General features: G+C 66.3%; 1 protein-coding gene across 1 annotated transcript; it reads left to right on the forward strand.

Annotated features, from left to right (window-relative positions):
- The first annotated feature begins 1,052 nt into the window (after nt 1–1,052).
- CTSD (cathepsin D) lies at nt 1,053–13,278 on the forward strand. The gene is made up of 13 exons (XM_065882490.1): nt 1,053–1,220; nt 3,327–3,486; nt 5,392–5,515; nt 5,983–6,101; nt 7,499–7,725; nt 9,392–9,514; nt 9,883–10,027; nt 10,121–10,219; nt 10,300–10,463; nt 11,341–11,469; nt 11,559–11,650; nt 12,477–12,983; nt 13,148–13,278. The coding sequence occupies exons 1-13, from the start codon at nt 1,150–1,152 to the stop codon at nt 13,276–13,278; spliced, it is 2,091 nt and encodes a 696-aa protein (XP_065738562.1). The 5' UTR covers nt 1,053–1,149.
- The last annotated feature ends 719 nt before the right edge of the window (nt 13,279–13,997 follow it).

A 13,997-nucleotide genomic window follows, 5' to 3' on the forward strand; every position in this document is an offset into this window, starting at 1 on the left:
CCACAGAACCTGTTTGCCCCCCTTTAAGTGGGGGAGCTGGGAGGACCACTCACGAAAAAGTGCCCTGGGCGAGTCCCCTTGTGAAGGTTCCTCACTGTTCACACCCTGCACAAATGTCACCTCCTCAGGGAGGCCTGCCCCCCACAGCGGTCACTCCCTAACACATTCTCCTGCTTAATTTCCTTCTTGACATGACGTTCTCTGAAATGACCTGTCCAAATTCTTTCCTCTATAACCCCCACCCCTCCTCTGGCTGGGACTGAGGGTGGAGGGATGGATCTGGCCCTCTCCTTGGGTAGCAGGCTGGGCAGGAAGGAATGGATGCTGACCGGGTCACTGTGGCTTCAGTCAGGGCTGAGCACTGGCCAGAGCAAGGGACTCTCCTAACCCTGAGGCTCGTAAAAACTGATCGGGAGTGCCTGCGGCCGAGACCTCCTTCCCTTCCCGCCCCCTCCCCCACCCCCCACCCCGCCACAGCATCCTTTGAGATTTTGGGCCTGGTGGGGACGGTGCGGTGCCGGGTTACACAGGAAGGAGGGCCCAGGGTGACCCGGGCAGGGCCAGGCCAGGTACTGCTCTGGGGAGGGTACTGGGGGGTGGGAGGGCTGTGGACACCTGGAGAGGGAGGATGAGGGTGGCTGGAGCTTCCAGAGGGGGTACCTGGGAGATTCCCAGGGTGAAGGAAGAGTGGGAGGGACAGGGGCGCCCCTGGAGGGAGCAGGGGGAGGGGGAGAATGGAGCAGGGCGCCCTGCACAACCGCGCGCCTGGGGCGGGGAAGGAGCCGCGGCTCCGGGGACCTCGCCCGGTTAAGGTGTCCAGGCGGGTGGTCCCAGGCCCCGTCCCCTTCTGCCCCGGCCGGGTCTCGGTAATGCTCGGGGGGGGGGGGGTCAGGTTGGGGCCCGAGTGGGACGGGCGGCGAGCGCACCCCCGCCCGCCGTGCGCGTGCCCGAGCCGGAGAGCCTGCTCCGGGCCCGGGGTCGCCCCGCCCCGGCCCCGCCCCGGCCCCGCCCCCGCGCCGCCGCCGGCGGCTCACGTGATCAGCCGGGGTGCAAACAAGCCGGTCAGCTGACCCGGCCCGACTGCGCCGTCATCCCGGCTATAAGCGCGCGACCTCTCGGGCCGTCCGCTCCGACCGGGTCGCCGCCGCCATGCAGACCCCCTGCCTGCTGCTGCTGCTCGCCCTCGGCCTGCTGGCCGCGCCCGCCGCCGCGCTCGTCAGGTGAGCCCCGCAGCTCGCGCGCCCCGGTGACTCCCGGGCACCGCCTGAGCGCCCCGCGCGGGATGCGGCTCTGCCGCCCCCGCGGACTACTGCAGGGTCCACCCTCGGGCCGGGCGGGGGTACCTCTGCAGGTGCGGGGCTCGCCCAGAGCCCCCGTCAGCCCCGCGACCCTTCCTCTCTACCACCATGGGGTCGGCCTTGGGGGGACCGGAGGAAGCAGGAGGGAGGGCGGCTGTGACTGGGAGCCGACCCAGCGTCCCCAGGACAGGTAGGGTGGGAGCCTGTACTCAGGGCCCGCTCTCGGGTGGAAGTCGGGAAACCGAGGGGTAGGCCCAGGAGCCCGCTGAGCCTGGGCAAGTCATTTTCCTGCCTGGGAAAATGTGAACTTAACTAGATGTGAACTGGTTGTGGTCCCACCTGGTGTGTCCCATGAGATCTTACCATAGGTCCTGGGCCGGCTGGGAGACCCTCTGGACACCAGGAGACCCACACGTCCCGGAGTCCAGAGGGAGTCGGCCTAAGGAGTGGGTCGGGAGAACGGCCCAGCTGGCACCAGGCTGTGGGCGGCTCCCCCCACCCTGGGGCTGGGGCTTTGTCGCAGCAACACCAGCTGCCCCCGGTAAGGACCATTCCCTCCTCAGGCCTGGGGGGCTCCACTGGGCCCAGTGATTCCACGGACTATCAGTCCTGGTCCAGGGCTGTGTCAGCTAGGCGGAGGGTCCCCCCACCCTCCCGGCCTTGCAAGGCAGCCTGCTCGCCCAGCAGGGGAGGGGTGCGGTGTGCCCACCCCTTCCTGCCCCTGCCCCCACCCTTGCCCCCCCACCCCCCGCGGGGCCTTTGTGTTCAGCAGGGGCAGGCATGCTTCCACCTCTGTTGTGGGCCTTTGCCTGTGGGCAGGTGGGTGAGGTCTCAGGGCTGCAGGAGCTGGCTGGGGCCAGAGCGGACCGAGCCTTGCTGAAGGGCTGGCTTGTGTGGGCTCTTGAGTGGGAGCCTGTGTGCGCTGTGGCCTGGGGGCGAGTAGTCCCAGCTGGAGCAGCTGTGGCAGAGCTCCTGCAGGCCTGAGCCTGCTCTGGCCTCACCCCTAGGCCCTCCCCCGGGGGTGGACGGCAGTGGAGAAGGAAGCCTGCGGCCTCTTGGCAGGGCAGCTGAACCCCAGTCCTTCACATCTCCCAGCCCTATGGGACCAATGGCACCTGTTTCCTTAGTTGCTGGAGGGCGTGTCCCTCCCTCCCTCCCCCCAGGCAGGAACCTCAGGCTTTTCCAGCCTATCCGCTCTTAGGCAAGAGGTGGAAGTTCCATCTTCCTGGAGCACACCCTTGGCCTGCTAGGAAGAACCAGCTGTGACCTTGAACTCGAAGATCCCCAGGGCTGGGAAGACATTTCATCCAGTAGCTCTGTTTGGTCTGGTGGCTCTCCTCTCCCACCTCCTGGGGTGGGTTCAGACCCCTGGGGAGCTGGGGATGGAGAAGGGCCCCTCACTCTACTCCCTGCTGACAGAACCCCCTGCTCCCTCCTGCTGGGTGGGCCACCCAGGCTGGCGTGTGTGCTGGGAAGGGTGCTCCAGGCGGGGGCACTGGGGCTTGCGTGGAGGAAGGCAGGCCTGGAAGCCCCCGCCTCCAGGGTCCAGGCGCCAACCTTGCCCCCTTTCTGCCTGTGTGGGGAGAGAGCCGCTGGGCTCAGTGCGGCCTGGGGTGAGGACTGCAAGGAAACGAGGTCATGTGAGGGGGACTGGGGGTGGGCAAGGAGGGCTTCTCGGAGGGGGTGGCCTGGAAGTCCCATCTCACAGGCAGGAGGTGGCCACCCCATAACTCAGATGGGTAAACTGGGACCATCTCAACGTGGGGTCTGCGTGGAGAGTGGCAGGTTGGGCCAGAGGGCCAGGCAAATGGGACTCCACAGAGGGCTTTGGGCAGACGTGACAGGTGACCACCGACACCCTCATAGCCCGCACTGGTCAGAAGAGACCAGAGCGGGCCCAGAGTAGGGACAGTGGGGTGCAGGTGTCTGGGGGGGCGGTTGGACCTCCAGCTTGGATGTGGGTGTGGGAGCCTCCAGGTGGGGTGGCAGCCAGCCGGCCCTGACGAGCCCGGACCCCTGTCTTGACAGGATTCCACTGTACAAGTTCACATCCATCCGCCGGACCATGTCGGAAATGGGGGGCCCCATGGAAGACCTGATCGCCAAGGGCCCCATTTCAAAATACTCCCAGGGGGTGACCGCTGTGACCAAGGGGCCCATTCCTGAGATTCTCAAGAACTACATGGACGTGAGTTTTGGTGGGGGGGTGGTGCGGCCAGGGGCTGGGGGAGCGGGTTGACTACGGACACGGTTGTAGACAGGGGCTGGCTCTTAAGACAAGTTCTGTGAGCCAGCGTGGATTTGGGTGAAATACTCGTGTTCTCAGCCCCAGTGGTTTTGGGGGCTTCGGCTGCATGGTATGGGGGAGGGGCTTCTGAGCCATGCCCTTTGCCGTGGGTGCTGCCCACAATCCCCTCCAGACTGAGGGCTCTGACCTCCCGCGTCCTCCCCGGCTCCCCTGCCCGACCTGGTCCTCGTCCCGGGGGGCTGAGAGGGTTGACTTGCGCGGCCCTGGCACCTCCCTGACGTCTCCCCCACGTGCCGACCCCCGTCAGCTCAGAGCTGGGCCGGCGTCTTCATCCTGGCGGTCATCCTGGGGGGAGCTGCGTCAGCCTCTACGGATGAGGGCGCTGGGCACGGCACGGAGGAGCCCAGGATCGGGCCCAGGCCTGCCCGAGAGTCTGTGGGTGGGGACCTGGGGGCTCCCTGAGCTTGGATCGCCTGTGTGCCCAGGCGGCACTGACTGCCGTGGAGCTTCTGTGCTCTTGCCTATTCTGCTGGAAGGCCTGGGGGGGGGGGGGGGGCAACCTGTGGCCCAGTCCCTGGGCCCTACCTTCCTCTTCGGTCAGCGGCCAGCCCTTATGCCCACTGCCCGTTGAGGGGGAAACAGGCTCAGAGGTGGAACATTCTGGAAGCCAAACAGCAAGCTGGGGCCAGGTCCTGGGCCCCAGCCTGGTACCTCTGGGGCTGCCCAGGTGACATCCTCTTTGCACCCCCCGCCCCCGGGGTCTTGGGGAGCCAGCTCCTTGCTGCCATCCATCCTCTGGTCCACTTAGGGTTGGGACGGGTGGCCTTGCCCTCTGTCCTGCCTGGTTGGAGCCCCAGCCGTGCCAGGAAGCTGTGGCCTCACAGGCATGTGATCAGGCTGGTCAGAGGGGCCGTCTGCCTGGGGCCTGACGGACCAGTTCCTGGTTCCTGTCCCCCCAGCGCGCACGCACATATATACACATACGTTCACACACACACGCACACACACACATGCACACAACGGAGATTTGCTGAGTCATTCTCTGACCCCCGTCCCCCCCCTCCCCCAAGTCTGGCCACTTCTGTCGGGTCATGAGTCAGCATTGGAGGGGTCGGAGCCAGAATCCTGCAGCAACTGGGGAAGGGAGTGCCCAGGAGGCAAGGCCCAGATGACTCCAGACAAAAACGCCCACGTTCTCTGACCTGCGAGAGCGCCAAAGACGGGGTTTCCCTGGGAGGCTCCAAGGGTCACGTGACCCCTTCATGCTCACCTGAGCCCTTGGTCAGCACCTGGGCCTCCCCCGGGGCAGCCTCTGCTACCCTGTATGCAGGTGGGAACACTGAGGCCCAGAGCAGTGAAGGCAGCGTGGCTGGCAGTGAGGGATTCAGCCTGCACCCTCGGCCACCTAGATCCCTCTGCCTGGGGGCCCTCCAGGCTTGGCCCCGTGGAACCTGAGGCCCCAGAGTCAGGCCCTGACTTGACCCTCACGCTGGGAGGAGACCTTCCCTCCTGGGGCCCTGGACCCGTGAATCACAGAGGGTCTTCAGGCAGGCATTTCAACCCTCTCGCGACACTGACTCCACTGCTGGTTTTGGGTCTTCCACATGGGGTGGTCGTCCCCCAGCTCACATGGTCAGGCAGGGGCGGGGTGGTCCCCAGGGGCCCTGGAACCCGAAGTGCCCATGGGTACCAGGACCGAGGGCTCGGGAGGGGCAGGTGGGGGTGGGCAGCCGAGGCAGCACATCTGACCCTGGGCCCCTCCCCTGGCCCGGGCCTTCTCTGGGCCCCGTGGGGAGGTGAGGGTGCCCCTTGCCCTAGCCCTGACAGACCCTACCTCCCACCCAGGCCCAGTACTATGGGGAGATCGGCATCGGGACGCCCCCGCAGTGCTTCACGGTGGTCTTCGACACCGGCTCTTCCACTCTGTGGGTCCCGTCTATCCACTGCAAACTGCTGGATATCGCCTGCTGTAAGTCAGCCTGTCCCATGCCTCTCCCTGGTGGCCAGAGGGAGACCGAGGGCCGGGCCCAGCCCCTGCCTGCCATGGACGCGGGAGGGTAGGGGCCCTGGGGAGGGGCATGCAGCCCTCCATCCCTCTCCCGCATGAGCTGTCCCCGCGGGCGCTAGGGCTCAGCTGTCCAGCCTCAGCCCACCTCCTCCAGTCCTGGGGCGTAGCGGTGGGCAGGCGCAGACCTCTGGTGGTCCTGTCCTGGCACCTCTTGTGGGCAGCTCGCAGCTCCCACCTCTCGGCCACACCAGACAGGCTTCCCTCGCTGGGGTCTCCACCCTTGCTCGCATCTGGGCTGGGACCGTGGGAGCCAAGGATGGAGCGAGTTGGGAGGGTGGTTGGTGGACGGGCTGCAGCAGGCAGTGGGGGTGCCCAACGGGTCTGGTCGTGGCCCGGTGGGCAGCCTGACGGGCTCCCGGCCGGTGCAGGGACCCACCACAAGTACAACAGTGGCAAGTCCAGCACGTACGTGAAGAACGGCACATGCTTCGACATCCACTACGGCTCAGGCAGCCTGTCCGGGTACCTGAGCCAGGACACCGTGTCGGTGAGTCCGTCTCTGGGCCACTCCCCATGGAGGGGGGTTCGCCCTCTGAACCCCAGGGCAGGGGTCTGTGCCAGCTCCCCAGAGGGGCTCTTTAGTTCGGGAGGCGAGCAGTGGTCAGCTGAGCGAGGGGCCTGGGGGTTCAGCTTGAGCAAAGGCCCAGAGGTGGGGCAGCTCAATGTGGTTGGTGGCGAGGAAGTGGTAGTGGGACGGGGACGGGGTGGACGTGGTCACGCGTGCGGGCTGGGTGACAGCTGGGAGATCGGAAGGGAAAGTGGGCAGAGAGCCACTGAGGCACAGGTGTAAGAGCGCCGGGCAGGGCTCTGGGACCAGGACCCCCGTGGGTGATGAGTGGTGAGGCCCCTGGCCACAGAGCCGGGTGGAAGAGCCAGTGGGAAGATGGGGTCCCGTGCTGACGTGCTGGCTTTGAGATGCCGTTGGGTGATGGGGTCAGGCATGGCCGGGGTTCCTGCAGCCGGAGCTGCTGGCAGAGGGGCACCTGCAGAGAATGCTGGGCGGGAGTGGGCAACAGCCGGGGTTGCTGGGGGGCAGGGGGCGCCTGCAGGATGTGCCCGCCTCCCCCGGGGAGGGCTGAGGGGCCCTTGTGGGCTCTGCCCGTGCCCCTGCGCCTCTCACGAGCTCTGGGGTGGAGCTGCTGGGGCCAGGCCGCAGGAGGGGCCCGGGTTGGGACTTGTAGAGGAAGAGGAGCAAAGCAGAAGATGGTCCCCTCGCAGCCCCCAGCCCCGGGAAGGCCGCGTACGGCAGTACTTGGATGGGGGAATGGCAGAGGCGTGGGGGGAGGGTCAGGGGCTCTGTGGTTCCCTGTGGGCCACCCCTCCCCCTCCTTATCTGCCTGCCCAGGTTTATCTGCAGGGGCCCCTCTGCCAGGTTCTCTCTGGGCCTGAGATGGGATGTCTCCCAGCACGTTCCCCTCTTGGGTTCATGCCCAAACAGCCGTTTCTTCCCACATCCTGTGCCCTGTGTCGTCTTTATCTGCAGCTCCTGGTGGCGGGGGGTGGGGGGGGTGGGGGGGCAGGGGGGACGTGTGGCCTTGAGTCCTGGGTCGGGTCACGGGTTCCCCAAGGGCAGGAACAGGCCAGAAGGGAGAGCTGTGGGTGGAAGGCCTGAGCTCACGTCCCCACCCTCCCTACTCCCTCCGTTTGCGTCTATCCTTGAAATATTCCTGCCACCTGTGTCCGGCCGGGGTTGCCAGCCCTTTCTTCTGGGTCCTCTGCCCTTCTTGAGTCTCCTGTGTGCTACCTGACAGGCACCGACTGAGCTGGGTTTTGTAGCCGCGGCTGCCCTCGCAGGGATGGGAGGTGATGGGCCGCCCAGGGTCCAGTGTTGGGCTTGGCGGTCCACGTGGTCCACTGACTCCTCCCCCCCGCCGTGGCCCTCAGGTGCCCTGTAAATCAGGGTTGTCGAGCCTGGGCAGCATCAAGGTGGAGAGGCAGACCTTCGGGGAGGCCACCAAGCAGCCGGGCATCACCTTCATCGCAGCCAAGTTCGATGGCATCCTGGGCATGGCCTACCCCCGCATCTCCGTGAACGGCGTGCTGCCCGTCTTCGACAACCTGATGCAGCAGAAGCTGGTGGACAAGAACATCTTCTCCTTCTACCTGAACAGGTGGGGCAGGGCGAGTCCCTGTCACGCTGGCCCTCCCCGTGGCCCCCTGCCAGGCGCTGGGTCACAGCTCCTGACCTCCGACTGCAGGGTGGGTTGGCGCCCTCTCACAGACGGACAGGCAGCCCCTCCAGAAGGCTGTGTCTCACCGGGGTCTGGGATCTTGGAGAGCCAGAGCTGGGCCGGGGTCTTGGCAGGGTTCCCCCGCACGTCAGTCTGCCCACCATTCCCGGGCCTGGTGATGGGCAGATGTGGTCTTAGCCCCCGGGTCATTTTCGGCCCACAGGGGACCAGGCCACGAGCCTCAATCTGTGACAGGAGTTCTGGAGGCAAGAGGGCCAGGGTTTTCCTGCGGGGGTGACCTCGGGGAGGGCTTGGGGCGATGTCATGTGGGAGGCCTCCCCAGGGGTGCTGCTGGGGAGGGGGTCCTTGGGAAGGGGTCTCACTCTTCCAGTTCCAGCCTCTTCCCAGGACGACAGTGCCGCGGGCCTTGTGAGGGAGCCCCAGACGGGAGGGGGATGCAGCTGTGCTGAGGGTGAGGCTGTGGGCAGGGCGTGGGCCGGGTGGCCGCTGCCCTGAGCCCTGCTCGTGGTCACCGAGCCCTACGTGCGCCCCCCCACCCCCCCGCCCCCCTGGGTCTGACCCCGGGCGTTACTGGCGGAATTCCAGCCCAGAGCCCTCGGCCTGGCCTCTGTATGGAAACTGCCTTCTATCCTTTGCTAGGTCAGTGGCAAATACTCAGCAGCCACTTGGGGCCAAGCCACCTGCTAGATGCTGGGGTGCAGGTGAACAGGTGGGGCCGTTCCCCCTGAGTTCTCGGGTCCAGGGGAGGCAGACGAGGTACAGCGGACCCGGGAGATCGGCCAGGCCTGGGACTGGGGACGGGTGGCCCGGCGCTATGACTCCCCGGGTGATGGGCTGAGGCAGGAAGTGGGCGGGGGCGGATGGCTTGCAAGGGCAGGGCTGAGGGTGCGGAGGGGCACTGGAGGTGAGATCTGCTTTCCACACAATGGGTTTTGGAGGTGACAGGAGGTGGAGGCCACAGTGGTGGCGGAAGGACAAGTTCAGCAAGGCGTTTCTGAGTGCTGGAGACAGCCGGGCAGACGATGCTGAGCACATATAAGTGTAAATAAGAGGCGGGGAGAGTCAAAAGCTGAGATCCGAAGGGGGAGCGAGTCATGGAAGGATCTGGATGGAGGACATCCTCGGGAGCAGCAGGTGCAAAGGGCCTGGGGCAGGAACAGCTGGCTCAGCTTCTCTCAGGGTTGCCGGCACCTCCTGGAAACCCTTGGTTTTTCTTCCAGGCAGGTAAGGTCCCTGCTCCTGGAGCTGTTAGCATTCGTGTTCCCATCTGCCTGCTGGCCTGACCCTGGCCGTCCTCAGCTGGCAGACCAGGAGCCCAGAGGCCCAAGCAGGATCTCTTCTGCTCAGGATGGGGCTTGGCCTGCGGTCCACACTGGTTGTAGGATCAGAGCCCCTCCCCCCTTCCGGATACTTCCACCCCTGCCCGCCCAGGAAGAGTCCTGCTCTGGGGCACCTTCTGAGATCGATCCTCCCATCCCTGATTTCTGACCTGGTCCCAGCCTGTGCCTGTCCACCCAGTCCTCAGGCTGGACGCCTGGTGCAGGGGTGGGCAGGGCAGCAGACTCCCTCCCTCCTTCCCCCCCAGGGACCCAAATGCACAGCCCGGGGGTGAGCTCATGCTGGGTGGCACTGACCCCAAGTACTACAAAGGCTCGCTGATCTACCACAACGTCACACGCATGGCCTACTGGCAGGTCCACATGGACCAGTGAGTACTAGGTGGGGCCCCTCCCTTGGCTCCCCAGGGGGCATGGCTTGCGGGGACCCCGCCCCCGGCCTCGCACTCAGCAGGGCCTTGTTGGGGTGGAGGGGGGCCGGGCAGGGTGGGCCTGGACCCTGTGTCCCGCCAGCCCTAGGTGCTCTGGCCACCTTCCGGTGCCCAGCCGAGCTCTCGTACCCGGGCTCCAGCCAGTGTCCCCTCGTCCACAGGCTGCCTAGGGGACTGTTAACCCTGCTCTTGGCTTCTCCAGCCACCTCCCCTCCCCTCCCACCCAACTCTGTGCTGGGCTGCGTCCTGCAGTGGGGGCGGGGTCTCCAGGTGGCCCTGGGAGGGGACTCACACCACCTCCGCTGCAGGGTAGACGTGGGCAGCAGCCTGACCTTGTGTAAGGGGGGCTGTGAGGCCATCGTGGACACGGGCACCTCCCTCATCGTGGGCCCCGTGGCGGAGGTGCGGGAGCTGCAGAAAGCCATCGGGGCCGTGCCGCTGATCCAGGGCGAGGTGAGCGGCCGGCGGGGCCGGTGGGGAGGACGGGCACCCCAGGCCGCCGTGCCCCTCCCCCCGTACATGCGGCGTCTTCTCGTCCCCCCTTAGTACATGATCCCCTGCGAGAAGGTGTCCAGCCTGCCCAAGGTCACCGTGAAGCTGGGGGCTAAAGACTACACGCTGTCCCCAGAGGACTACACGCTCAAGGTGAGCTGGGGACTGGGGGGCGTGGGGCGGAGCACACCCAAGGGCGCGGCCTGGGTGGTGACCTTCGTCGGCCGTCCCAGGTGTCGCAGGCTGGGAAGACCATGTGCCTCAGCGGCTTCATGGGCATGGACATCCCCCCGCCCGGCGGGCCGCTCTGGATCCTGGGCGACGTGTTCATTGGCCGCTACTACGCTGTGTTCGACCGCGACCAGAACCGGGTGGGCCTGGCCGAGGCTGCCAGGCCGTAGCTGGCTCCCCGCCCGCGGGCAGAGTCCGGAGGAGGGTCGAGGAGGAGAAGGCCTCACCCCTGCCCTCCCGGCCACCCCACCCCGCCACACACTCACACTCGCACTCACAGCACAGCTCTCTGGAGGCCGCCCGGGTTCCGTTCTGTGGTTTCCCCCTCCCTGGTTTCGGAAAAGCTGCCTGCTTGTCTTTCTGTCTGTCTGTCTGCTGGAGGGGCGGGCCGGGGGCAGAGGTGCACAGTCCTTTCTCTAACTTGGAAGACCTAGCCCGCGGGGCAGCTGTGCATCCTAGGACCCCCAGCCCCGGGGTAGTTCCCTCCCCAGCCTGCACCTCGGGGGCCTGGCCACCCAGCACCGTCCAGCACCAGACTGCACTTAGCCGCCCCTCCATGCAGCTTGGGGCCCGGCACCCTGCACTGCGGCCCCCACCCGTCTGCCCTAGACCCCGCGAGGAAGGGGCCAGCTGAGGCCTGAGGATGAGCTGGAAGGAGCTGGCAGGGGTGGCAGGGGACAAAAGCTAGTCCTGTGAGACCCTGGTGGGGTCATCCTGGGGCTTGACTCCATCGTGGAGGGCGTTCTCTGGCCTGGGGGTGGGGTAGGAGGGGAGGGGGCTGGTGCCGGCCTTCCCTGCAGCTGCCCCCTTCTTGAGTTGCCGGGAGCAAAGTTGGCATGAAAATAAAATTTGTCTAGGCCTCTTACTGTGTGTCGGCGTGTTTTGTGCTTGGTGGGGAGGGTGGTGGGGAAGGAGCTGGTGTGGCTGATGCCCTGCTGTCACTTCAGAGGGAGGGCTGACCCAGCTACGCTAGGGTGCACCTCTGGGGTTGCCCTGGGCCTGGCTCACAGACCCAGACCCCGAGACTTTCGCCCCCTGCCCAGCCTCGTGGCCGAGGCACCGCTGGTGGGGGACTGGCTCGTATGGGGCCTGGAGCAGTGGTCAGCGGGGTGCGGCCCAGCGCAGGGCTTCTCGCGAGAGTACCTTCACAGAGGCGTGATTTTCAGGTCCGGGTGAGTGTCCTCCATGTTTACTTGGAGAATGTGCCACCAGCAGTGGGGCCCCGCAGTGTTCCCTGACCCCCCTGCACACGTGATTCCAGCCTAGGAAAGAGGCCTGATGCGGCTGGTGGCACCCGGGCAGCCTACCTCATCTGGGCCTCCTCACCAGCCCCTGGAAGCCGTACCTCTGTATGTGAGCCATGCCGATGCTGGAGCAGGCCAGCCTGGGGTCCTGGGTTTGCAAGGATCCAAGTTAGGAATCCCCTCAGGCCACAGTGACTTCCTGGCTGGTCTGGCCTGTTTGGTGGGGGTAGGCGGGGGTGGTCAGAAGCAGCTGCACAGCCGGGGGGGTTTGAGGGATGAATAGGAGTTTGTGAACACTTGGTGGTGGGCAGATTCTTCAGGAATGGGTAACTCCGGATGACTCCTTGGAACCCACCCCCTGCAGGTGTAGGGGTCTGGCTGGTGTGACATTCGTCGCTATCCTGGTGCCTTCTCAGCCAGCAGGGCTGTGGCTGTCACTGACCTGGCCCCAGGGGGCCCAGGGGCTGTACCCCAGAGCTGAGCCCTAGCAAGCGCCTTCCAGAATTACGAGAATCGTGAACACGTGCCCGGTGTTCTCTGCACCTGAAACTCGAGCTGGGAGCCGGCAGAGCTCTGCAGGGCTGCAGGGTTTCTGAGGAGCCCAATCAACGCTGGTGCCTGGGAGGCCCGCAGGACAGGGCTGCCAGGGACGACGCACCCCTCCCCTCACCCCCTGCCCGTTGACCATCCGGGGCCTGCTCTCCACTCTGTCCCCCTCGGCCTCCCACCACCCGAGGCCAGCAGGGGCTCACCGACTCACGGGCCCCTGCTCCACCCGCCCTGCTCACCGTGACCCTCGGCTGGAGGGTCCTCCCTTCTGGAACACGGGGACGAGCGTGGCGGGACGCCCCAGACCCCTGGACACTGTGTGGGTTAGTGCAGGCCGAGCCCCCAGCCCCTAGCCCAGACCATCAGGGCGTTGATGTCCTGCCCAGGGTCGGGCCAGTGCAGCCGCCCTGCGCTGCTCCCCCGGAGGACCCATTCAGCCGGCCGGGATTCTCCCGGACCCTGCAGTCTGACTCTGGGCTCAGACCCAGCTTCTGTGACCGGATCCAGAGCCTGGAGTCTCTGTCTAGAGAAGGAGGGTGACAACAGGGACCTCTTCGCGCTGGGCCTGATGGACACGATGAGGACCCCAGCACAGGGCCTGGCGTTCGGACACTCCAAACACTGGCTCTCGTCCTGGCTGGCTCAGCCCTGCTCGGCACCAGCCCAGTGGGCCCCGGTGGGCACTTCCCGCCTGGAGGACACCCAGCCTCGGGCTGAGCTCTCTGGAGCCCACCTGAGTCCAGCCCCTTCCCAGCGGCCTGCAGCAGGCTCCTGTGGGCCAGGCGCCCTCTCCTGCTGCCTGAGGGCCAGCTGGACGCGAGGGCAGACCAGCCCGTGGGCCGCTTACAGCAGCCTGTACAGCCCTGGGCAGCGCCTGGCCCAGGGGACACCAGGTGGCCTAGTTCACAGGCCACTCACAAGCCTGGGAGGGCCCCTTAGGTCAGACTCAGCCCGACTGAGGTCTGGTGCCCGCAGGCCAGGCCCTTGGGAAAGGGGCAGTGGGGTTTGGATGAGGGAGACTGAGCCCCGGTTCCCCGCAGTCCCCATCTGCCCTCAGAGACCTGTGGGCCCTGGGCCTGGGCCCTGCTGCGGGTGTGGTCAGGGTCAGCTTTGCTCGGGAACCCCGCCCGCTTGAAGACGGTTTTATCCACATCCTTAAAGCCAGCTCTTGCGCTGCGGGGTTCCTGACCAGCCCCGAAAGAGGCTGTACCAGGGTCAGCCAGGGGGTGGGGGCGGGGCAGGGGAGGGGCCTGGAGCGGGAGTGGGACGTGTCCAGGGACCGGGGTGCAGAGAAGGGCTCAGGCTCAGAGCGCACAGAAACTGGGAAGAGAAGTGTTCAGAGAGGGCCCGGCACAGGGAGGCCAGCACTCCGAGGAGAAGGGGTCCCTGAGAAGGACCCAGGCTGGGAGGAGAGAGGGTCGTGGAGGGAAGGGAGGCCGGTTGAGAGGGTCAGAGCAGAGCCGGGCTTCACGGGAGGAAGGGCTCAGAGCACAGCCTGGGGGGAGAACAGGGGTTCGAGGGAGGCGAGGGAGGGAACAGGCCACCACACAGAAGGGCAGCTTCAGGGGGTGGCGGGGTTGGAGGTTCTGGGCTCCATGGGGGCCGGCAGATGGGTGAAGAGGACCCAGCTCAGAGAGGGCCACTGAGCAGTGAAGTGGGGACTCAGGGCGCAGCAGGGGGGCTGGGGTTTCTCCGTGGCAGAGAGTATCCTTGGGACTTTTGCAGGAAGGGGAAGCCACTTGGGGGCAAGTGTCAAAGAGATAATGAAAGCAAGGTGGGGTAGACGGGGGCTGGCAGGCTGAGGCTGGGGGTGGGGGAGTGACTTGGGGGACAGAGCATCCACAGGGTGAGACGGGCCAGGCTTGCAGAGAGGCATGGGCAGGTGAGTGGCCTGGACTCCAAGGAGA

Source organism: Phocoena phocoena, chromosome 8 (assembly GCF_963924675.1).
Source record: "Phocoena phocoena chromosome 8, mPhoPho1.1, whole genome shotgun sequence".
In the NCBI taxonomy this organism is placed as follows: Eukaryota; Metazoa; Chordata; class Mammalia; order Artiodactyla; family Phocoenidae; genus Phocoena; species Phocoena phocoena.

Coding starts and splice junctions, on each gene's coding strand:
- CTSD (XM_065882490.1), top strand. CDS start 1,150: ATGCAGACCCCCTGCCTGCTGCTGCTGCTCGCCCTCGGCCTGCTGGCC. Junction 6,102..7,498: donor TGAGCCAGGACACCGTGTCG/GTGAGTCCGTCT, acceptor CGTGGCCCTCAG/GTGCCCTGTAAATCAGGGTT. Junction 10,220..10,299: donor CAGAGGACTACACGCTCAAG/GTGAGCTGGGGA, acceptor CGGCCGTCCCAG/GTGTCGCAGGCTGGGAAGAC.